The sequence below is a fragment of the Dermacentor albipictus genome, unplaced genomic scaffold (assembly GCF_038994185.2).
Source record: "Dermacentor albipictus isolate Rhodes 1998 colony unplaced genomic scaffold, USDA_Dalb.pri_finalv2 scaffold_44, whole genome shotgun sequence".
Classification (NCBI taxonomy): Eukaryota; Metazoa; Arthropoda; class Arachnida; order Ixodida; family Ixodidae; genus Dermacentor; species Dermacentor albipictus.
The window spans coordinates 194,585-217,909 of NW_027225598.1; the positions used below are offsets into that span (position 1 = coordinate 194,585).

A 23,325-nucleotide genomic window follows, 5' to 3' on the forward strand; every position below is an offset into this window, starting at 1 on the left:
CAGAAGCAAGAATAGGCATGAAAGGATGAACCCCTTAGTCTCATAACTTCAGATAACATGACAGTTTCAAGACAGTGAATGGTATAAGAAGATAGGAATGAATTCCTTGGGACAATTCAGTTGTTTGCTATGTGTAGAGGCCTGGCAGAATTCTTGCGGTGCCTGTAATGTGGTGATTTGGGTAGAATCAGAAAACCGGCAAATGTTGTGCCGGTACGGTGGTTGAAATGCCAGCTGACACCGTAAGGGAAAATCTGGCTAAATCACCCAGGTGGCAACCCTATTTGGGCATTATGAAATTCTGATCTGGCAGTTTAGCTTCATTGAATTAATACTTGCCTTTAGTGTCTGTAATACTCACTGGTTTCTGGTGCAACTCTTGACATGTTCAGGAGCCATTGTGGCTTTGACTGGTTTCATCCAAACCAGCAGTTTCTTGGCAAGTATTGGGGCATACACATTTTCATCTGGCATGGAGGTGATGGGCATCCTACTGCTTTGTTTTGTAGCAGAAGCCTTTATTCTTTGTTTCAGGAAACTACAAGGCCCCTGAGGCGCCAAGCAAGAAGCGTAAATCTTCTGAAAAGGGAGGCTCTAAAGGTGAGCAATGTTTTGTGGGACATTTAGACTTTGGTCATGTGCTTTGTGTCCAAAAGACCTTGTTACTCGTGTAGGGTGATGAAGGGACAGTCTAATGAAACATTAAATCATTGACTAAATATCCCTTCAAAACTCAATTTTTTTTTGTTTTCTGGTAAGAGGTTGTTTAGTGGAAAAGAAAACGAGGACTCAGTTTCCATTTTCTTAGTTTTATGCTAGAACTCTAGCCCCAGTATGGCAGCGTGGCATTGTACATTTGTAGATTGTCTAATGCGTATTCAAAACATTTTCTCCTATTTAAGCCATTGTCGCACAGTACAAATTCTTTGAAACTTGCCAAATCCAGTCCTTAGCTCTTTTAGAAATTGGTGAGTACATCTTTTAATTCAAAAAGTTAGCTGGGCACAAGCAGGTGGTGTCCAATTCCACCAACTTTATAATATGGAGATGGGTTAGCAGAAGGCTCACCCTTCAAGTGACGGTCAAAAAGGGCACGACACTCCTTCACTCCGCAAAGCACAGAAGTGCTGTGACGGGGTTCATGTGCCCTCCGACACGGCGCAGAGGTGGCTGCATAATCAGATCGCGAACAAACACGGGTTTATCAGCCCAAGATACAACACAGTGCAACAGTCTCAGCACTTAGGGATAAAGGCTCATCGCAAGACCAATTGAGTAGACAAGCCCGCTGTGCTAGGGCTAACCGGCTAGCAGTCCACCTAGCATGAGAACGAGAAGTCACGGGAGCAAAGGTCCCACATAACAAACTCATTGTAGGCCTGTGAGCATCTGCCGCGGCGATCAAGTGCTCGGCAGAAGAGAGCTTGGGTGGAGCTCGGGTGTAGCCCAGGGGCTGCCACTCAAGCGGCTAATCAGGGCGCGTCCTGGTGACATATGCACATGAGGTGACTCGATGCCGGGAGTGAGAAGCATAGTTTGCACGGGAAATCAGCTCCAGTGGGCTAGCCGTGTCCACTATGTTTCCACTGGGATGGAAGTTCCCGGTGGTTGAGCTAAGCACAACGTGCGAGCTTGGGGACGAGGCACGGGAAGGCACCTCTACGCCACAATGAGGTGGTGGGAGAACTTCAAAGCAGCGTTGCCACCCGCGTTTTGTTTTTGTATTTCCCCTGGATTTCCAAGCCTTCTGTCACGTTAAGAGTAGCGTTTTTGGTAATGCAGGAGGCTAATTTACTAATACAGTTACACTTGCTTTTCCCTTTATTGTCAACTGCCGAGGTAGCTTACTGGCTATGGAATTGTGGTGCTGAGCTTGTGAGTTTGATCCCAGCTATGGTGGCCGCATTTCGGTGGGGGTGGAATGCAAAAACACTGCTGCATGGCAGAAAACCTCAGGTACGTCGCAGTTTAATCCAGAGTCCGTTACTATGATGTGCCTCAAGATCACATCGTGGTTTTTGCATGTAAAACTCCAGGATATAATTTCAAATTTTCTTTAGTGTTCCTCTGGTGTGTGTTGAAGAGTTTTGCCTGGCACTGCGTGCATAAAGTTTAGAAGGATTAGTATTTGTGCTAGTTGATCATGGTTTATTTTTTATTGAAGCAGTGCAAGCCAGATGGTAGAAGGAAGGCAGCATGCTGCTGTACTTGCAGCTAAGTTTTATTTGGAACTAAAGATTTATGTATTACTTACAGGACCAACCGTGGTTGCTTAGTGGTGGCTATGGTGTTGGTCTGCTAAGCACGAGGTCGCGTGATCGAATCCAGACCATGGCAGGTGCATTTCGATGGGGTCAAAATACGAAAAAACTCGTGTACTTAGATTTAGGTGCATGTTAAAGAACCCCAGATGCTCAAAATTTCTGGAGTCCTCCACTATGACGTGCCTCATAATCATATCGTGGTTTTGGCACATAAAACCCCATAATTTAATTTTAAATTTACCTACAGGGAAACACTCAGATGACAGAACAATTGTAGTTATCATGGTGAAAGCAAGCAGTCAAAGTACTTGAGAATCTAATGAAATCCATGTCCGACTACTCTTCTTGGCCAACAAAAAAAGACAGGTCTTGTTGTTCCAGCATAGATTATGTCTCGCCTATGTGCCTGTCACTACTCCTTGTTCTGTAAAATGTTTTGATTACTGCTTTAGTGAGAGGGTCATGGAGCGCATGGTTGATTATGATTTCACAAGGTGATGTGGGTTTTTGAGCTAACATTCCCGTTACTGGCTACCTAAGGCCTACAGTGGGACACATAGCAGGTCACCACCATGTTTCACATGCAAAGGCGAACCACATTGGCTTCGTTGACCCACTGGCAAGGTTTGGCGATGACTCAAGCACTTGAATCAACAAAGGTGGTTGTTTCCCCACATGTACAAGAGGCACGTGCAGCCAAGGGCTATGACATTGAGGTGGCGAACACGGTCCACAAGTGAAAGCTCGTGGGAAGTCCACTTACTCCAGAGGGCTGTAGTAAGCTAGGTTTGTTTCAAAAGGAGGCCGTGTCGCTCGGTGTGTGTCCCAGGTGCGTCTCAACGTCTGACAACCAAGAACAGTGAAGATAAATCTGCCAGGCAAAAGTGCCGACTCACCTCCAATGCTGCAGGAGAGGCGCCAAGCTGAGAGCGAGAAAGGGGCTGCTCCTGGGGCCTGGGTTTGTGTGCATGGCTCACAACGTAACACGAGCCATACCTGCGGACAGCAGGCGGCTCCACATTGCACCAGGGCCAGTGGCTGTAGGGCATATACACTAGCCCGAATAAGGCCTAGATGGTACCTCCCCAGTGATCATTCAGAGCACCTGGCCAAAATTGTAATTGAACGGTAGACGAGAGTTGAAAGGGTTCCAAAAGTTAATGAGTGCTTTTGTAGGTTGTTTTTGCCATGATAACTAATATCGCTGTATCATCTTGGCGTTTGCTTGTCGGTGTATATGTTATTGTTTGCTCCTTTACATTAACCTTATGAGGGTCGATTTTTTTCGCCATGTGCGACCGCCCAGAGTCGCTTTTTTTTATTGCAGATTCCAATTCTTCTGAGGGACCTATTTCGAAAAAAATTTTCCGTAAATTTTCTAAGGTGATCGTAAAGTGACAAATTTTTTTTGTTAATATGTACGTACTCTTTATTCATGAATAACAAAAAAAGGAAATAAGCTTATGTGTGTGTATATATATATATATATATATATATATATATATATATATATATATATATATATATATATATATATATATATATATATATATATATATATAGTTCAAGGCTTAGAACATGCGCACACGAGAATGTTTCGCAAGTCTGAAATGTTCCTGCTCTTACACTAATATTTACGTCCATAGTGTAATCGAACTCCGTAGGTGAGCGCACTCAAGAAAACTGTGTGGTTGTGTGCCCGTCAAAAGAAGCAAAACATGTGACAAACTTCCGCTAATCTTCATCTTATCGCCAACCAGAGGCAATTAGATATTGCGAGTCTCCCACCCCAAAAATAAGAGAAAAGAAAAGGAATTGCATGCATGGCGGCATCCTTCCTTCGCTCACTACTGTGAGCACTAAATGAGCGAGAAATAGGCGGCTGCCCTTTGAGCGATTAGTAACAAGATAGCCATCAGTTTTGCGAGTGCAAGAAGTCGAGACTGCACGTGGAGCAAAACCCAAACCGCTGCCCGCTCAACTGTGCGCCAATGCGCAAGTAGTAGTATGTAGACGCGCCAGAGCAAACTAGCTCTAAAACAAACCATGCACTGAAAACCAAGAGAGGGAGGCGTGAGAAAAAAAATTCCCTGTATTCCCACATAGTGGCAGCACATGCCAGGAAAGAAAAACTTAGGAAATTGCTGCGTTTTTTAAACATACAGGCGGCGCGGTAAATATGCGGCATCGACTATTTTGGACTTGTTCGCGACGCCGTACATTTACGGACATTAGGGACATTTACATATCTTGATCCTGAAAGGGTCAAGATAATGTTTAGCTGCCAGTGTGTTGCGCATTGTCTTTTTTTGGATGTTTCGTTTGTTCTCGCGTGTACTTCTCATGCGGCATAAGTACATTTCATACTATGTTACTCAAAATGCATTTGCCATAAAGACTTGCGTGTTGTACAGATTTGAGAACTGTTAACAGTGACACTAGAATGAACTATTATATGTCAGTGTGAGTTCTACTACCTGTATGAGTGGGCAATGCCTGCTGTAGATTATGACTGCATGGTATGAAATAAAAGAAAACTATGAACAGTGCTCTTAACAGCAAGTGCCAATCAAAGGTTTGCAGCAGAAATGTATGTCGCATGAGTGAGTTCGTATCGTGCTACACTGGAACATTGTGTTGAATGTTACGTCATGCAAAATTAAAATTATCACCTGATGCAAGCACCTGAGAATGTGGCCCCTCCTTGCATCTGTAAGGTGCAATTCAGCCGAGTCACTGATCCTGTTGCTGTGTGCTCTCGCAGGTAAATACGTGAAGTACTCGAACAGTCTCTCGAATGATGACGAGGAGGTGGCTGAAAGTGGCTCGGGCATTTCGATGGGTGAGTTCGTTGTCGCGTATCGATTTTCTTTTTTTTGGCCTTAGCTGGGCATGGAATTCTGTCAACTAGCAATCAGTGCAGAATATGCGTCTTAGTCTATTGCGCATTGTAACTATGGAATGTGTCAAGAACAAAACAAATTAGACATTGAAACACATTAAAGAGGCACTAAAGACAAATGTTAGGTCAAGCTAACATGATAGCTTAGTCCTCGAGAATCTCTAAGGCGTCAGTACTATCATGAACAGAGCCTTAATTATAGATAAATTTAGGTAAATGCAGGACCTGATTGGAGTCTCTCCTGAGGCATTCAAGTGTTTGCCCGATCACGAAAGCACTTCTCAGATAAATTCTGTCACTAGTACTCAACCACTTGTTGCACATAACATCCTTCTATTGTATTATAAGACGAAATAAAATGCTACTTGTCCAGTTCTATTTCACTTTTAGAAAAAAGAACTTATTGAATGATTTGGGCAGTCGAAAGGTTTAGCTTTCATTCGACTCCGTGTCGCCCACACTTTCGCGTTTCAATAGTGCCGTGCTGGTTTTGCTGGCTCGTGAAACTCGTACAAACTGCAAGTAGGATAAAATTCAACTTCCATGTGATGTCGTGGAATGTCCAAATGGTCTATGCCACTTGACTAAAGAGCAGCTGCAGTGGTGAATCCGCCACTCTGTCTTGGCTCGGTACCGCCATTTGTCGGGCGCCAGTTTACTCAATGACGGCAGCAAAGGATGGTGATGGCATATGCGATGTCACCACTCCCCTGGTTGGATGGCGGGAGATTTGATTTGCGATAAAGGTATTCGGACCCTTCTGGTGCAATTTTCTCACATACTAAGTATTTTCGTGGCACGAAAAAAGCGTTGCGAGGTTTCTGGAATGATATTTTAACAGCCCACATTGACTTAGTAGTTGCCTTTAGTGTCCCTTTAACATTGCAGGCATGGTTTAGGGGCTGTTTATTTTCACAAAGGCTTTTTGTAACCTCACTGGCTGCAACTTTGTGCTGCGCAAAGTCCTGGTTTCGATCCCGGCCATGGTGGCCCCATTTTTTGTGTTGCCGTGGCAATCACGCATTCTGGCGAGTTTGCCAAGAATGGGCACCTACCCAGTGACCCAAGTTGTCGTCTGCTCAGCAAGATAGCAGCTGGCATCCACATATTTGGGGAAGAAGTGAACAAAGCGTTGCATTAAGAGATAGCAGGACAGTTGCTTGGATTGTAGAGCAAGCACAGGTAGCCTGTGTTCTAGTTAAGAGTGCGCGAGTGGCGTTGCACAGGCCATGTTGGTGGGTGGCGTAGAGGACATAACCAGTAGTCAATTAGATTAACAGAATGGATGCCAAGGAAATGGATATGCAGGTTACAGAGTACAGAGGTGCAGGACTGGGCGTTGTGATGCAATTATGAAATTTGCAATGCATAGGGTGGGAGTTGATTGTTGCAAGGCAGGAGTAACTGGACATCGTTGGAAGAGGCTATCAACCTGCACTAGATTATAAGTAGGCTGATGATGATAAAATCAATGACGATTATTATGAATTTTAGCTGAGAATGATATCGGGGGGCCCCTTGATAGTGATCGCACTTTCTCCTGGCCAGACTGTGTACTCTTTATTATTGTTGATTCATTTTGTGATAATTAACTTTTTTTCTATGCAGGCAATTACAGCAATGTCTCACAGAAGCTGATGGTAAGCAAGACATGGTGGTGTTCAGTTGAATAGTTTTCTTTGTGGCCTGGTGCACAGGAGCAACGATTTGAAAAGCTTTCTTGGGTGAAGACATGTCTAGAACTGCACGCTAGTAATATTCTTTCTCATAATTACAGTATTTATGCTTTCTATATCGCCATGTATGAAGCAACTTGCCCAGTAGAGGGCATAAATAAGACTAGTTTATTTTGCCTTCAATAATTGCATGTTTTTGCGCACCCATTAGAATGGATCCTTGGCAGTACATTTGCTGTATGCCACCATTTAGAGGGGGCACCCCTCTAAATGGTGGCGTACAGAGTATATCCCCTTTCACAGGATGTGATAGGAAATTAATAAGTCAAGCCTAAGTGTTTGACCAGAGTTCCAAGGTACGAAAACAGCACACCCAACAATGTTCATACGAAAATAAGGTTTCAGGAGTTGCCAACCTGTGATGGAACTGAGTTATACAGATGACACCCAGGGAGTGTTAGCTAGCACCACCCCTGGCCTTGGCACAGAATGTAGCACTGTTGCCATTAGCTAGTTGGGAGAGCATCACATGTGTAATGCGGAACTGAGAGTTATACATGTTGGCTTATGGAGGATAGCTCCTGTGAACCGCTACTACAGTTTTACTGGACAAGGGCTTGGACCCTTTAACGTAAATACCTTCATATGCTTTGTGGTAATCAATTCAAGTAAGCAAACAAACGAGAATAATTGAGAAAATGAAGTAAGTGTTAGACAGGATTGACACTGTGGCTGTAAGATTATGGTACCAGCTTTTATAATCTAGCATGTCCCATTTGCAACTGATAATTTGTTGTTAACCACTAACAATAAAGAATTGTTACATTTTAACACAGAACAAAATTCACTGATTCTTTATTATATTTGTTGATAAAAACTGATCAGGTGCTTCCTTTGCTTATCACTCTGTCGACATGTATTTTGAACCTGGTGGTTTCTATGTGCGAGCTCTTGACAAAGTGCAGGCATAGCAGTAGCACTTCGCAGAGCATGAATTCCTTAAAGTCGTTGGCACACAGGCCTATATATAGCGGAGCATGTTCATAGTGAACAATTTTAATTGCAGATGAGTCATGTAGCCTTCTTCAGCTGTGATTTTTTTTCTGCAACGAAATCACCTCTTGCCGCAACAGCAGCCAGATTGCTAAGAGGGTTGTCCAGCAACATGGACTGTTGATAAGATAGGCTAAGGGCAAGTGCAGAATAGTGTTGTGTTGTGCAGATTATCAAATAAATGTTTGGCTTGTCAGAGAATACAGCACCCCTTACCACAGTTGCAGTCTTTGGTAAGACAAGCATTTTTGGATTGTTCACGTAAACCTCCATTAATGCAATTTGCTTTTGCTACGCTCAACTTCTGATGAGACAAACAGATACCCAGGGTTTCTTCGTGTTGATGTTTAAGGGACTCTATTGCATTACTGCGGTTATATAGCCCTATAAAAATTTATTATAATAGCCGTAATGAGATGCTATTCAACTTTTCCTCTGTGGTTTGCAGGCGAGCATGGGCTACAGGGCTGGCACTGGTCTCGGCAAGGACAACCAAGGAATTCGGGACATCATTCCTACATCGAAGCAGCGTGGGCGACGGGGTCTGGGTCTCTCTATGGAGGGCCTCGAACCCAGCCCAGATGTCAGCTGGGACTTTGAGAAGGAAGAGGTGAGAAAGGGCAGCGCATTCTTCTGCTTACATTTTTCACATTTCAGGCTGTGTTGTCGCTCTGCAGTAACATCTTGCAGGCTGTTATCTCTTCACATTCATCATTGGAAAACTGGGCACGTTACCTCTGGTTGAAATAGATTTACAACAGTGACCTATTTAACTTAGTGTCCATGGTGTTTTGCTGAACGCAAGTTTAGGGTTTTGATTCCCAGCCACAGTAGCTGCATTCAGGTATAGAGACGAAATGCAACAATGTTTGTGTATCGTGCTTTGGGTAAACGCTAGCGAACCTCAGGCGGTCAAGAATAATGTGGAGCTATGGCATCCCTTATGACCTACTCAGCAGCTTCAGGACGTTAAACTCCAGATTGAAATCATTCTTAAAACAGTGGACGCTCCGAGTTGGCTGCCCTGCAAATCCTTGTATTGACCAGTGAAAATTCTTGCTTGCAAAAAAAAAAAAGTCATGCATTAATTTTTAAAAAAAGGAGCTTTTCTGCAGGCATTTTTCTCTAAGTTGGATTCTATTGCAGATCTAACTCTGCCACATCTGTCTTTAGCAACAATCTGGCTCCTCAGTTACCCTTTGAAGCACTCTCCCCCCTTTTCTCTTCTCTATGGGAAACCAGTGCTGAAACTCCCAACAACAATGCCATAACACTTAGCCTATGGGGTGGTGGAAATCGTTTTCTGTAGCACATGCTGCGATGTCACATAAACAAATCCACTGTTCATATTGAAGCGCGACATCCAGTTTCTTGCCTGGCTTGGCAAAGGTGTGCTAGCATTCTAAGTGCTTATGCGGTCCTCAGGATGCGTATGACGGCGTATAGAGCAGGGTTATATGCATCGGGTACCACTAAATGCTATTCGGCACGTCTATTGTTGCTCACTATGTCCTGCATACCTGCCAACTCTTATACCACTTTATCGTAAGATGTCCAGTTCTTTAGCGCTGGTTTACGATTGTTCTACTTACATAAATATTTAGATTTTTTAATTTGCGTATAGGTAAAGCAGAACCAGTCGCGGAGCAATTTTTCTGAGACGATTTTTTGGACCCATTGATTATAGGCATGTACCAGTGTGGCAACGATATCAACTGATACCACCTATGTACAACGGCGATCGAATTTTCGACAGCCGTTACTTGAATATTGCGCTAATAAACTTTGTGAACATTTTTGCCTTTCTGCACAGCAGATCATTGTTGCTGCCACTATGTAGAGCAGAGTGGCTTTTCACGGCATTCCTGCACAATGAATCTGCAAATGTTTAATAAACGCTCAACATATTGAATAATAAAAAAATTTGTAGCATATTTCACCAAATTTTAGTATTTCCTGGCTGCCACTGTCATGCCTTTAGAATTCTGAGGTTGGTTGGCCTGGTCCTGTTGTTTTTGTGGCTTTCTTACTGGACAGCGTCAGCATATTTTAGTTGCACGCTTCAGGGTCAACGATAAGCACAATCCACTTATGGAGGCCAGATGGTATTGCTCTATCTTCTTAAAAGGAGTCCAGAAATTGGTTTGTGGGCGAGGGTTTTCCTGTTGGAACAGAGCATTGCAGCGCTGCCAACTTGCAGAGTTGTTTTTTGCAAATTAGTCGGTCACTACTGGTGCCAGAGCTTTGGTCATTTTGGAGCATTAGTAAGCAACTCATGTTAGCCAAATTATTACTGCGTCTGGGTTTCAAGATTCTCTAGTTGTGGGTTCTTGCTGCTCACAACCAGAGGAAATGCTCGTTTTTGCCTCGTTTGTTTTCAGCACCTCTTTACTTATCCAGCAAAGGAACTCTTGCTTCGTCTTACGTATACTTTTGTGCTTCTGATGCAGATTGATGTGAAGGAGCGGCTGGATTGGATTCCCGAATGTGAAGAAGAGCCGCCAGACATCAAAGTTCTGAGGGAGTGGGTCTCGGAAGGAAAGGTGAGTGAAACTTACTGACTTGTAAAGTCCTGCTTGAAATGAAACGAGCGTGCCAATGAAAACGGGGCTAGACAAGTGATGAGATGGACAAACGTTTGGCATTTCAAGTTGAAACAGGTGCTGCATCTCGGATGATCATTTTTGTGAAATTTATGCGTGACTGGCGCCGGATCCATCGGCGTCTATGAGTCGGAGCGTTCTTGCCACAGTGCCGTTGATGCTGTCTGAGCACAGTGGCAAGAAAACTGTTCTCTGTGGACAACAGGTGTCTACGATACCTTACGAGGTGTCTACGATACCTTATGCATCGCCGGCCTCAGGTGCCCCTCTCCCACCTCTCTTCCACCCCTCCGATGCACAAGTCGACTGTGCCGATGTTGAAGGGGTCGAAGGCTGTGGGGAGAGAGGTGCACGGGGCTGGTGATGCAACGGGACGTGTCATGTAGGATGTGCGGTACAAAGGCGGGTGTGGCGAAGGTGTGCAGTACACAGGCGAGTTTGGTGGCTCACGTTTCCTTTTATTTTTTTTCGTCGAAGATATGCATTCTTTTTTCTTTTGGCACATGCACCCAGTAGCCAGATTCAATTGTTATGACCAATAACACATCACGGGAGCATTGTAGTGAGCAGCTTATTTTGCCATAAAAAATGTACAAAGGTTGACGGTGCATCGGCTGCCCATTGTTATATCCAATATTTTGTTAAAACCTGTACCGATATAGGTGAGTTTGACTGTATGTAAGCTTTGACTCAAGTGATAGATAAAAATCACAAGCCTCATTTAGTGGGATTCACAGCTGCAACTGCTCCAAGAAAGTGTTCAATATTGGGTAACCTAATTGTCAGGTAGCAATAACAAGCTTTATTTAGGAAGTTTTCAATATTTTGTTGGCGCCTGTTCAATTTCAAATTAGTCTTGTGTGAGAGTATTTTCCCGAGTCATCTTTAGCACTGCTTCAAGTTATCAGATGTTGCCTTGGCCTTGATAAAGCATTCTTTTCCTCAGTTACATGAAAAACACGGCAGGTTTTACTGTATATCATATGGCCTCAGTAAATGAAACTCTTGATAATTGGAGCATATTTTCACATTCTCAGGATGTTTCAGTCATCCAGATACCACTGTATTGTGCACTGTCTCTGTGTCATGGTTAAGGGAGACGTGTTCCACTTTGCAGGTCGCAGGCCATTGAATGGCCAAGGTTTAAATGTTGTACGCAACTGCCCAAGTGATGACCTTGTCTTTTTCTTGCCTTTCTCTTCTTTTGATAGAAAAAGCTCACAATTGACGATGAGACCTGCTTCTGTGACGAGGAGGTGCTCAAAGAAGTCCTCGACTGCAAGGTAATGCTGTGCTTGAGTTGACTCCACCTGTGTCTCTCCTTAGTACCTGATACATGTCACCAGTGCAAAATCGAATGTGACTCGCAGATACCACAAGAACTGGTTTTGTTCTCGGTAAGACGTCCTAAATAAGGGCATTCTGTTTGCGCTCTGTCTCTTGTTTAATCTTGCACTGGTAATATTGTGCTGGTCTTTAATACATGCCCATTAAAAATGTGCAGGCGTTTAAAGTGGTGGATCCCCTACAGTGTTCTTATAGAGCCTAATGTGTTAGCTGGCTGCCTAATTGGGGATGCGGCTTTCACATCGCGAAAAATGTCCAAAAAAATCAGTTTTTTGAAAATCGCATTTTCAGCTTCTATAACTCTCAATCTGACTCCCAAATATCGTCCCTGTAAACCACGTAGAAGTGCTCTAAAAAATTTGTTTTTTCAGCCAAAGGGGTGAAAAACTAGCGGAAATTAAAAAAGAACAGCGTTTTTCAAGCCACAATATCTCCGGAATGGCGTGACTGAGCGCCGCCATCTTTGTCTCTTTGAAAAGCAAATTTCTTCTTCTTCAAATTTGCCGCTTCATCTATCTCCTCATACAGAAACAAGCAAACTAAAAGCAAATGATTGAAGGTCATGCTGGAGTCTGCAATTGGCCATGCCCGCCACATGACTCCAGTGGGGTTCGCCATTGGTCTGGCGCTCGTGTCATCTGCTCAACTCTTTGCACCTTGCGAGTCTGGACGTCTCCACTTACCGTAATCTCGACGTGCCAGAATGGGCGCTACGCGGACATTGCAGTAGCATGGCCGATCCCTATGCTTGTGGACGTCTCAGACTTGTGGCTAAGCATTCAGAGCATCGGCGACGCGGACTTGGCAACCAAGATTCACGCGCGGAATCCTTGGACATGCAGCAAAGCCTTTCAGCACTTGCTGTTTCGGAATTTGTGGCCAAACACATTGCACACGCAATCCTCGGACATGCGGCTAAGCATCTTGCACATAGGGAGTCTCCAACTCAGTGATCATGCACATCGCGTGCGGACTTCTCAGACCCTCATCTAAGCATTTTGTGCATCGGCGCCTCCGACTGCGTGACGAAGTACATTGAGCATCGACTCCTCGAGCCCGCGTATAGGCATTTCGTGTGTCGGCACCTCAGACTGCGTGAATAAGCGCATCGAGTGTAGATTCCTCGAGCCCGCGGCTAGGAATTTCACACGTCGACACCTCGGACTGCACGGCTAGGTACTTCGTGCGTGGGCACCTCGAACTGCGTGACTAAGCACATCGAGCGTCGGCTCTTTGTCTCTGCGGGTAGGCATTTTGCACATCGGCACCTTGGACTCGCAACCAAGCATATTGCACATTCACTCTATTATTGTATTGTTGCGATAGCTCGTAACAACATCTATCATGCCACCTCTTCATAAAGAGAACGTCATCATGAGCTCTGTTCACTAGGCCCCTCGGGCTGGCAGAGACACCTGGCTGCAGAAGTGATCGAGGCATCATACAAAATTACAATTCTGGAAAGCACCTAGCAGCTGCATATCTATCACTGGCTCTCTGATCTTAAGTTCTACAGCCATTGTCAAGTAAAGATGATTTGTCGAGAGGCTGCTTACACTCGGAGCCCTCATTCAGTAACACGGTCAGTTCTACCAGAAGAAAAAAAATGCCTCACTGATTGTACTGGAGACTGCTATCAATCACGCAGTCTGCAGGTACAACACTGGAACTATATTCATGCCCACACAAAGTTCTGCACATCACTTGGTTTGAAACCCAGGCACCATGCTCTTTGTAGATTAGCAGCAGCAAAGAATGCCGTATGAAAAGAAAAGGGGAGGGGGAGCTCACCAGACCAGAGGCCACATGTACAAGAAGCCCCACATCACAAAACACCTCAACGACTACAAATTTGGTGCCTTTTAGAGAACTGAAGAGAAGGTGAAACTTTGAGAGCGGTTTTCTCTAAACATTTTTTGCCTTCCTGCTCAGTTTGTGGAGCTGATTTTTTTGTTACCGTTTATCATACTTTTACTCCATCTTTTTTTTGTCACGTTCCTTGGGCTACAGTGCAGGTCGTGACATTCTCGCTTTCTTATCTTTGTAAGTTTACGATATGGCTATCGTCTACCCCAAAGGTGTGCTTGACGCGAAGGTTACATAGAAAGTGGCACTCCAAAAGAAATTCTGTTGTGGAAAGAAAAAAAGCAAGAATGTCACGACCTTCAGCACGCATTTAGCTATGCAGTCAATACTTAACAAGCCTTCTATCACACTTTTGAAGTTCCCCAGGTTCTCCAGAAAGGTTGAGGGAGAAAAATTCTACTCAATAGAATTCAATAAAATGTTCTCGAGATATCACTCTGGAACTTTTGTGGAAGCATCAGGGAGACATTATAAACATTTGTGCCAATTTTCATCAAAATTTATGAAGAAATAAAGAAGTTGATTTTCAAAGCCACGTCCTCCCCTTAAGCGGTAGGGGCTCGTATGACTGCTAGCCATATGAGCTACTGCCGTGATGATCTGAGACCACATACCACAATCACCTTTTGTCCCATGAAGGTTAACTGCGCCGCCTCAGTGGCGATGTCGGGAGTGCCACGCTGTGCCACGAAAGCTCTTCCGCTTTTTCGGAAAGTACAGAGACTGGTTGATCAATCATTCCCGCTTCAGCACAAGTGTGGTGATGCCTATACGGTTAAGCATTGGAAATGCACGGAGGTGTGGTGGCGGCCTTGTCAAAGAACCACCAACAGGTGTACCTGTATGACTTATCACCGCTAATCTTATCGTGATAAACATCTTCGGCTATCTGCTTGGCAGCACCTGTGGTACACTGCATAATGCAATCATAGACCTACTACCTGCCGTCAATTTGCGAAAAACTCAAACGCACCGCCGTTTGCTGCCTCTTTAAGTGGGACTGATGGGGATGCTTCAAATGCACATCACTTGCAAAAGTGAAAGCAGCCTGCTTCACTTGTATTGAGCCACATTGGCTCAACAAGATTTCACGCTCAAGAAATTCAGCACTGGGTGCATCCAAGCATACTGCTGGGCTGCCCCAGCAAGTTCCCAACAAAGTGGCGGCGTTCCCTTAGGAGGTGATGCACTCCACACAAATCTCATGGGACAATGAGCAAGACTTGACATCGTGGTGCCAGTTTTGCTGAGAGCAGAGTGTACAAACGTTCACTTAGCATGAAAGAAAGCCAGACTGCACACAAATCTCACGGGGCAATGAGCAAGACTTGGTGTCATGTTGCCAGTTTTGCTGAGAGCAGATGAGTGTAGAAACGCATCCTCATGCATCAAAGAAAGCTAAACGAACTGTACGCACAGCTGCCATATTTGCGACTGTGTTTCCTGTCAAATTTTTGATATCCTTCATTGGTATTGCCTTTGTGCTGTCCCAGTTATGCGAGTGAGCTGGAATTTTTTCAGCACTTTAGAAAAAAAGAAACCTCATAGTGCATATTATGGCCAACATTTAATGTAGCATCGCATTTATTTCTCTGTTGGTAGAGACTATGCATGTCAGGAGACACAATTTTGTATTTGGCAGATAGAACATGCAGTAGACTTCCGTTAATTGGATTCCGTTATTTCGATCTCAAAATTGACCTTTGCCAGATAATTTGAACATGACTGGTCACGTTCGCCGCAATGCAGCTGTGTTATGTGGTGAAGCTTATGCTGTTTATTGCCATGGAGCACACCAAGAATGGAAAAAGGGGCCACTGTCACGAAACATAGTACTTGTTCCTTTATACAGGGGACACACGATCTCCAGTCACAGTGCAAGGGCCTAGATGCCTTATAAGCATACTGGCAGCCATTCAGAGCTGTTTCTTGATTTGGCCTTTAACCTTTGCCGGATAATTCAAACATGACTGGTCACTTTTGCCGCAGTGCAGTCGTGTTAGGGGGTGAAGTGTACGCACTTTATTGCGGTGGAGCACACCAAGAAGGGAAAAGGGGGCCACTGTCACGGGACTTAGTACTTGTTGCTTTATACAAGTGCACATACGCTGTCTCCAGTCACAGTACAAGAACCTAGTTGCCTAATAAACATACTGGCAGCCATTCAGAGCTGTTTCTAATGTCGCTGTAGCGATTTACGCTCTCATTTTGCCTGCCATACAAGTTTCGTATGTGAAACTGTTAATGGGACTTCGTACGCATTCCATAATTATAAGCGCGCACGTGCGTCATGCACCGAGAAGCTGATGAAAGCCATCAGTTTTTTGGAAAAATAGTGAAAAGGCAGGTGGGGAGATGCAAAACTCTGAAAGTCGAGGGGACGTTTAAATATGTCATAAGAGGGGGGTCTATCTAAAACTCTAAAAACCTGCCAGTAAAATTATTTGGCATATAGACATAGGTGCTCGTACTGTGAACAAAGAAGACGTGTGCATGTACAGATTAAGGAACATGTGGCCAGCAGCAGTGATACCTTTCCCCGCTTGTTATGTAATGTTGTAGCAAATGCTTCTCGCTCGATGGCCTGTTGATCCTGTTGATAGTGTGAGGAGAATGTCGCTCTGACTGTTGACGAAGCACAAATAGTGGGAAAAAGAATAACACAAAAGGCATTGCTAGAATATGACGGCCAAGGAAGCTCTAGGCCAAAGACAAGAGCATGTGCCCGCAGCGAAGTGTTGAAGAACTTGGGCCATATTATTGGATGTTCGCCTTTGAAGGCACTTTCATTTTTCACAATATTTCGCATGACTGGCACTGAAGGCATCGATGAGTGGCAGCATTTCCGCACTGTGATAAGATAGTGTGTTGGGCCGTGTGCCAAGAATGGCATCAGTTGTAGACGCCGATCATCTTGTGCTGGTCACGCGAAGGATAGCATGCTTGGCACTGTGCAAAGAATGTTGTTGCTTGCAGATGCATCTTGCACAAGTCACATGAAATTGAAGGTATCCCCGAAAGTGATCATCTGAGAATACAGCACACCCTTTTAGGCCACTTATGGAATAAAATCACTTGCTGTATTTACTCGCATTGTGAACGCACTTTCTTTTCCGAAGAATATGTGCAAATTTGGGGGGTGCATTCATTATACGGGGTAAAATTTCTAGCAATTCCTTTTTTCTATGGCCGCCTCTAAAAAAGTCAGTTTCAGCCAAAATGTGAACAGTCAATTGCAAAAGCAAATGTCAGCTACACAAAGCAATAATGACAGCTACGCAAAGCAAGGATAGCAGTTTTATCGTCCGTATAAACTTGCAAACATTCGCTTCAACGCAAACTGAGCAGCCAGATTGCAGCACACACAACAGTATGAGCCGCCCTCGACTTAGCCCCCGATGCAGATTGCCACGGTCACGCAATGCGCAGTTACTGCTGGAGTAAAACTCCACGCCCCCGTCCCTCCCCTCTCTCTGGTGCCATGAGTGCGACGGAAGACAAGTGTTTCCTTCCCGCTTTCCTCCCTTGTTCGCGGGAAATCGAGCCACGATCATCGGTGCCCCTCGGCTGTAGATATACGCAGTTGCTGCCAGAGTAAAATGCTGCTGTCCCTCCCCCCCCCCCCCCCCGCCCCGGGCCTTTTGCGCAATGAAAGATGGCGCGCAAGATCGAGCCGCGATCATCAGCTTCCCTCGCGTCCTTTCACTTGCACCTACACCATGTGGCGACGACGACGATAACGACGAAAATGTGCCTAGAGCATCCATATAATTGCTATCATGATAAAAATAGGAGACACAGTAAGATTCTGCATGTGACGTTGTGCCGGACACAGTAGCATCCATCGAATGCCACAACAGATGCCGAATCATACTGTGTGTCTCCTACTTCATGGCAGCAAGTTCAGGGTGCAATCATTATGTGAGAGAAAGAAAAACACAATTCTTGATTGGAAAATTGGGGGCTGCGTTCATTACCCGAGTGCGTTCATTATGTGAGTGCATACGGCATTTTCTGGTGAGTTCAGTATTTTGGACTTCCAATTTTAACTTTTTGGTTATTCCCGTAGAGACCAAATCACAGTAATCCCTTGTTATAACAAAGTCAGTGGGATGGCGTAAACATTTTGTTAGGAGTCGTGATTTGATATAAGCGACCACCTGAGAAAAGCTAAAGCAGTCGAGCTTTAATTGCACCACAACTGCGAGGAAGTCAAAATACATTGTATTCAGTGAAGCAAAACTTTATTCAGGTGCTGAAAACGCAGTGAGCTTTGGCTGTTTCAAGTTCTTACCGGGCGCGAGCAACCGCTGCTCTAATTTGACCAAGCATTGCACAAGGCCGTGGTCGCTCCCCATGCATTCAACCATATTTCGCAGCAGGCATAGGTACTCCCGTGTATGCACCATAGTTGGCACTTCATGTGGCGCTTCATCCACCGGCTCTTCTTCCTCATAGGGGCCACCAACAGTGTCAGTTATCTCTGCATCCGTCGCTGAGGCAACCACGGGAGCGGCAGCATCAGCCAACACGAATATCTTGAAGTCGCCTTCTACCTCTCTGCCAGCTTCAATGTCAGTGCGCGCTGGGGATGGCGACGGTTGCAATGGCGGGCTTGGCATTGGTTTCACGTGTAGCAGAAGAAAGGCAATCGGTGTTGTGGAGACCAAGAAGCAGGAACCATAGAAAGGCACCCATTGGTGGAAGGTTGTGCTTGGGAGGGAAGTCCAGAAGAGGGCAGCTCTGGAGGAGCAGTGACGTCAAAACTGGCAGTGAGGAGGCGAGAAGTTGACATGAAGGGGAGTGAGAGGAGTGGCTGGCATCCAAACGGCTTGCATACTGGAGAGTGAATGAGGAGGGGAAGGCAGTGGCCACTATTATGGGGGGCTGCAGAGGTCACGGAAGACTGCGAGAGTATTGCGCTGGAAAGTGCTGCAAATGCCATGGTTCGAGTCTGGAGTTGTGTTTGCTGTGCTCAAAAAACGATTAGCCACTCATTGTGGGTACGCAGCGCGATCGTAAAAACGGAACGGTTTTGCAGTAGGGGCTTTGCATGATCACTGGGCAATTTTTTCCAGAGGTGTGCAGCCGTGAAGTTTGCAAAACGAGTTTTTTGGCACACCATTATTGACAACACTGTGCTAATTATACGGTTTGGGTGTCTGTGTTCGCGCACCGTCGCATCCGCGCCAGTGACAAATATCTAGGAACAAAATTCAATGGCCCTGCCACACATTTAGACAGTTTGTCTAAGCTCGAATGGCGCAAATCAAGCATGACCGACTCGACCGAATTGCCGGGGAAACACCAGCTTGCGTTGACCCCCCATGTTGACCGCCTGACTCATTGCTGGTGGCACTTAGATTTTTCGTGTTTTCGACAAGTTATCGGTCGATTTGCACCGTCAGAAGTGCAACGAAGCTAGGGGCTGTGTTTCATTGTGATGCAGACTGATTATGGTGAGCGGCGAGCAAATTTCTAGAGTGGCTTCCCCAAAGTTGTCTTCCTGATTTGTTAGGAAGAGGACTTTGTGTCTTTGTGTCGAACATTGCACTTAATAATCGGAGGGACACTTCTTTTGTGCTTTTCGGCAAGTTTCAGCACCAGAAGTGCTCTTTAGAGTGGTAAAACTTTGCTCATCGAGCACGTCCTATGGAATGCTACGGCACAAGTCTGCCCGCAGTCTCTTGGCCACTTTTTGGCATTCAAGAGACCACGGTTTTCTAACATCGCAAAGTGTAGGAAAACTTCATTTTTGTGTGGATTCTATCACGAGGGACACTAGGGATGTGATTGTGACTGAGATTAATGGGTCGGGCGTGCTGCCTCATGGAATTTGACAGCTTCCATTCACTCCGCAGTAAACAGCAGGGAGCACTCGGCACTCGCTTGGTACCCCTTACAAGGCGGTCATCAGTTATGGGTTTTGCACTTTTGTGGCCTTTCTGTGCCTGCAGATAACTAATTCGTCGGCTTATTAATTTGACATTGCGCGCGCAAAATGGTTGCCGCCGGTCAGTGGCGCCAATGCCTTTGCCCGCCACTTCGCTCTATGCAGGTCAAGGTCTTCATTCGCTTCAAGTAATGCAGCTTAAAATGCGTGTGTTTGGGTCAGGACCTGAAGAAGTTTTGAATAAAGCGATATTTCAAGTAGTGATTTCGTTATAATGAGGGATTGCTGTATTGGTCTGTGACTGTATTTGTGTCATAGTGCACATGGCGTTGTGCCATTGGAAGGGTACTGAATGCTTTTAATAGGCAATAGTCCAAACACACCGCCATGTCCTGCTGCAGGTGGCACGAAGTGAGCATGCTTCTCACTCTGGCAGCATTGAATTCTGGCATTGCCCACCAGCTCAGTTTTGTTTCAGCTTCTCATCGCCATCATTAAGCACTACGCAATAGGCAAATGAAAACACGTATCTGGCTCCCACCTCACCAGCTTGATGTGCGTCAGCGCTTTGCACTGCAACATTTCACGCCCAGTCTGCACATCAAAACTTGCCAAAGCCGCAAAAACGACAACGTCCGTCTCGGGGCCCCATCAGCTCAGCGTGAGTCGGTGATTCATGTTGCAACAGTTCATGCAGTGCTTCACTTTACATAGATGTAAACTACTGTTGAGTCTGCCAGGTGTGTTAGTGACTTCGGATCATTCGTTCTTGCTGTTAGTATGTTTTTTCTCATATTTTTTTCTAAAACGTATGGGCGTGATTTTGCACTACCATCAGTGCAGTTCAGGTGCATCATCCATTAAATAAAGCAAATAGCTTCGTAGAAGCGTTAGACTGTTTATTTACGTTGACAATCATCATCGATGGTTTCCTCACAGTTTCTAATTCGGCGCATTTTTTTCTTCTTACCAGGCACTTTGGGGTATGTTGTAGATTGCTGGCTCACCTCATTTGAGGCTTTTCCATAAATAGAATATGTCCGATGGTGGTACTTAACATTGTTGCTGTCATCACCATCATTGTCACGCTATTGTTGTTGTTATGCTTGTAATGTCGTCCTGCTACCGTCAGCGTGCTTTCGTCTTATCATTGTCGTTGCACACACATTTACATCACACATGCAATTTCTTGCCTTACACGAACCCATTGAGCAATCTGGCAACACTTTGCATTACCCGAAACAAGGCTAGGGAGCCAGCTTTCGCAAAATGCTTCACGTAACATTGATTCCCTTAGTGCATTTGGTCTGCGACATGTTTTTGTACAACTGTAGAACCTTTTTGATACGTTCCCATTACATACATTTTCCCCGAGCCAACCATCGCAATCGAGAACATAAAAATGACCCAATAGAGTTACACTCATTTTTTACCAGTTTTTACATTCCCGGAAAACACGATTTTTCGGCACCAACATTCAGTACGTCACCAAACTGCGATTGTATGATACGCTTTCCGATTGCTAGATCCCGCGTAACAATGAAACTGTGCAAGGTGTGCGCTACCGAAAGCAGTACAGTCGAAAACGGATATATCAAACCCACATATATCGAATTATTGTCTGTATCGAACTCGTAAATTATCCCCTTGAAAATTCTGTGTAAAAGTATAGAAATTCGTACGTTTATATCGAACAATATTTTTACCCGCCATTGGATATATAGAACGCCGTGCGATCTCGGCACTCGCTGCACCAGCGTGCTCTGCGCCTCCCCCGAAAGGCTCGGAAAATGTGAGAGCGAGAGGGAGGGAGGCTCAGACGGTACTCCCGCTGCGCACACTCTCCGACTTGCGGCAACACCCTGCTTGCGGAACTGCTTTTATTTTTCTCTCTCCCAATGTCTCTCATCCTTCCCCCGCGTAACCATAGTGATCGGCTCGGAAAAGGTAGCCAGGAACGAAGGTGGCGCTGGCCTCCTCCTTTTGCCTTTTTTTTTTCTTGTTGCTTTTTCACGAGTTTTGCTCAGCCAACCACAGCTCGCGCCTTTCGTACGTCGCTGTCGCCCTCGGAGGTGGCCATCACGAGCGCTTTGTTGGCGGTGGCTGCGCACGTGAATTCTTGTGTTTTGTGCGCGTTCTTGTGTTTCGTGTTCATTATTGTTGTGCGTGCGTCTCACGACACGTGTGACTGGATCGGGGTGAGCTGACTCGGAAGCAATGGCCGCAGCAAGCACAAGCAGCGTCAAGAAGCGCAAGAACCTGGACTAGAGCTGAAAGCCATTCAGCGTGTTGAGGCGGGCGAGAAAAGTGCGATGGTGGCAGACGACTTCGGGATTCCTCGGAGCACTCTAAGCACCTTGTTAAAAAACAAGGCGGACATAAAGTCGAAAGCGGCGGAGCAACGAACGTCGAGAGCTTGTCGTGTGCGCGCTCCTGCCCACGAGAAAGTTGAAAAGGCCCTCTATGCGTGGTTTTTAGAGGTGCAGGCTAAGAACATTCCGGTGGATGGCCCAATGCTAATGGCTAAAGCCAAATGGTTTGCTGCTGCACTCGGTGATGACAACTTCGCCGACAACACAGGGTGGCTGCAGAGGTTTAAGAACCGCCATAAGATAGTTGGCAAAACCATTTCTGGGGAAAGCGGAGCCGTCATCAGCCAGGATATCCAGCAGTGGATTTCGAAGGAATGGCCAGAAATTTGCGCGAAGTTTTCATCCGCGGAAATCTTCAACGCCGACGAGACCGGGTTGTTTTGGCAGATGCTGCTCAGCAAGACACTCGATGTCCGGGGCAGCACGTGTCACGGGGGCAAGATGAGCAAAGTCCGCGTGAGCGTTCTGCTCGCTGCTCCAGCCCTTTGTGATTGGCAAAGCAAGGGCACCGCGCTGCTTCAAAAACTATAAGCAGCTCCCCGTTCGCTACGCCTTCAATAAGAAGGCGTGGATGACGCATCAGCTGTTCACAGAATGGCTGCAAGCGTGGGACGCCGAACTGGGCAAATCGGGGCGTCACGCTTGCCTCCTCGTCGATAACTGCTCGGCCTATCACACCACCTGCAAGCTCGAAAACATTGCGCTCAAGTTTCTGCCGGCGAACACGACAGCAAAGTTGCAGCCGCTCGACCAGGGCATCATTAAGTCCTTCAAAGTCAGCTACAGGGGGCGACTCATTGATAGGCTTTTGGTGAACCTCCGCATGGGCACCGAGCTTAAGGTTGACCTGCTGGGGGCCATTCAAATGATGACGGGCACCTGGAGAGATGTGAAGCAGGATACTGTGGCCAACTGCTTCCGGAAGGCAGGCCTCGTGACAGCCAAACTTCCTGAAACCTGCGAAGACGGTGACGGCGACAACGAGTGCATGGACGACGCATTTCGCGAGTTGTCGTCCCTTTTCCCGGCTGCCGTTCCAGCTGAAGTGTCTGCTGACGATTATGTGAACGTTGACAGCAATGTTCAGGCTGTTGCGAGCCTCGCCGACGAGGATATTGTAGCTGCAGTCGGAGGGACCCAGACTGACAGCTCGAGTGGCGACGAAGATCGTCCGGACGAGGGCGCGGCTACACGCTCGTACTCCGCCGCTGAAGTGGCGGCAGCGTTCAGCTTGATTCGCCGTTGTTGCGGCGACATGGAAGGAACCGGGCTTTCGCACCTGAACAGCCTCGATAAGATTGAGGTTGGCGTCTTTAATTTCATTTGCAAGGCGAAGAAGCAGACCAACA

General features: G+C 45.8%; 1 protein-coding gene across 3 annotated transcripts in view; it reads left to right on the top strand.

Annotated features, from left to right (window-relative positions):
* Positions 1–23,325, top strand: part of LOC139052943 (cap-specific mRNA (nucleoside-2'-O-)-methyltransferase 1-like) — a 105,141-nt gene that overhangs the window by 11,935 nt on the left and 69,881 nt on the right. For all 3 annotated transcript variants that reach the window (XR_011510127.1, XM_070530091.1, XM_070530092.1), the window contains 6 exons: positions 535–600; positions 5,029–5,106; positions 6,775–6,806; positions 8,344–8,505; positions 10,346–10,438; positions 11,710–11,781. Coding sequence is in view for 2 of the 3 variants with exons in the window: in XM_070530091.1 (XP_070386192.1) it covers positions 535–600; positions 5,029–5,106; positions 6,775–6,806; positions 8,344–8,505; positions 10,346–10,438; positions 11,710–11,781 (503 nt within the window). In the remaining variant the exon portion in view is untranslated. The remainder of the gene's footprint in view (positions 1–534; positions 601–5,028; positions 5,107–6,774; positions 6,807–8,343; positions 8,506–10,345; positions 10,439–11,709; positions 11,782–23,325) is intronic.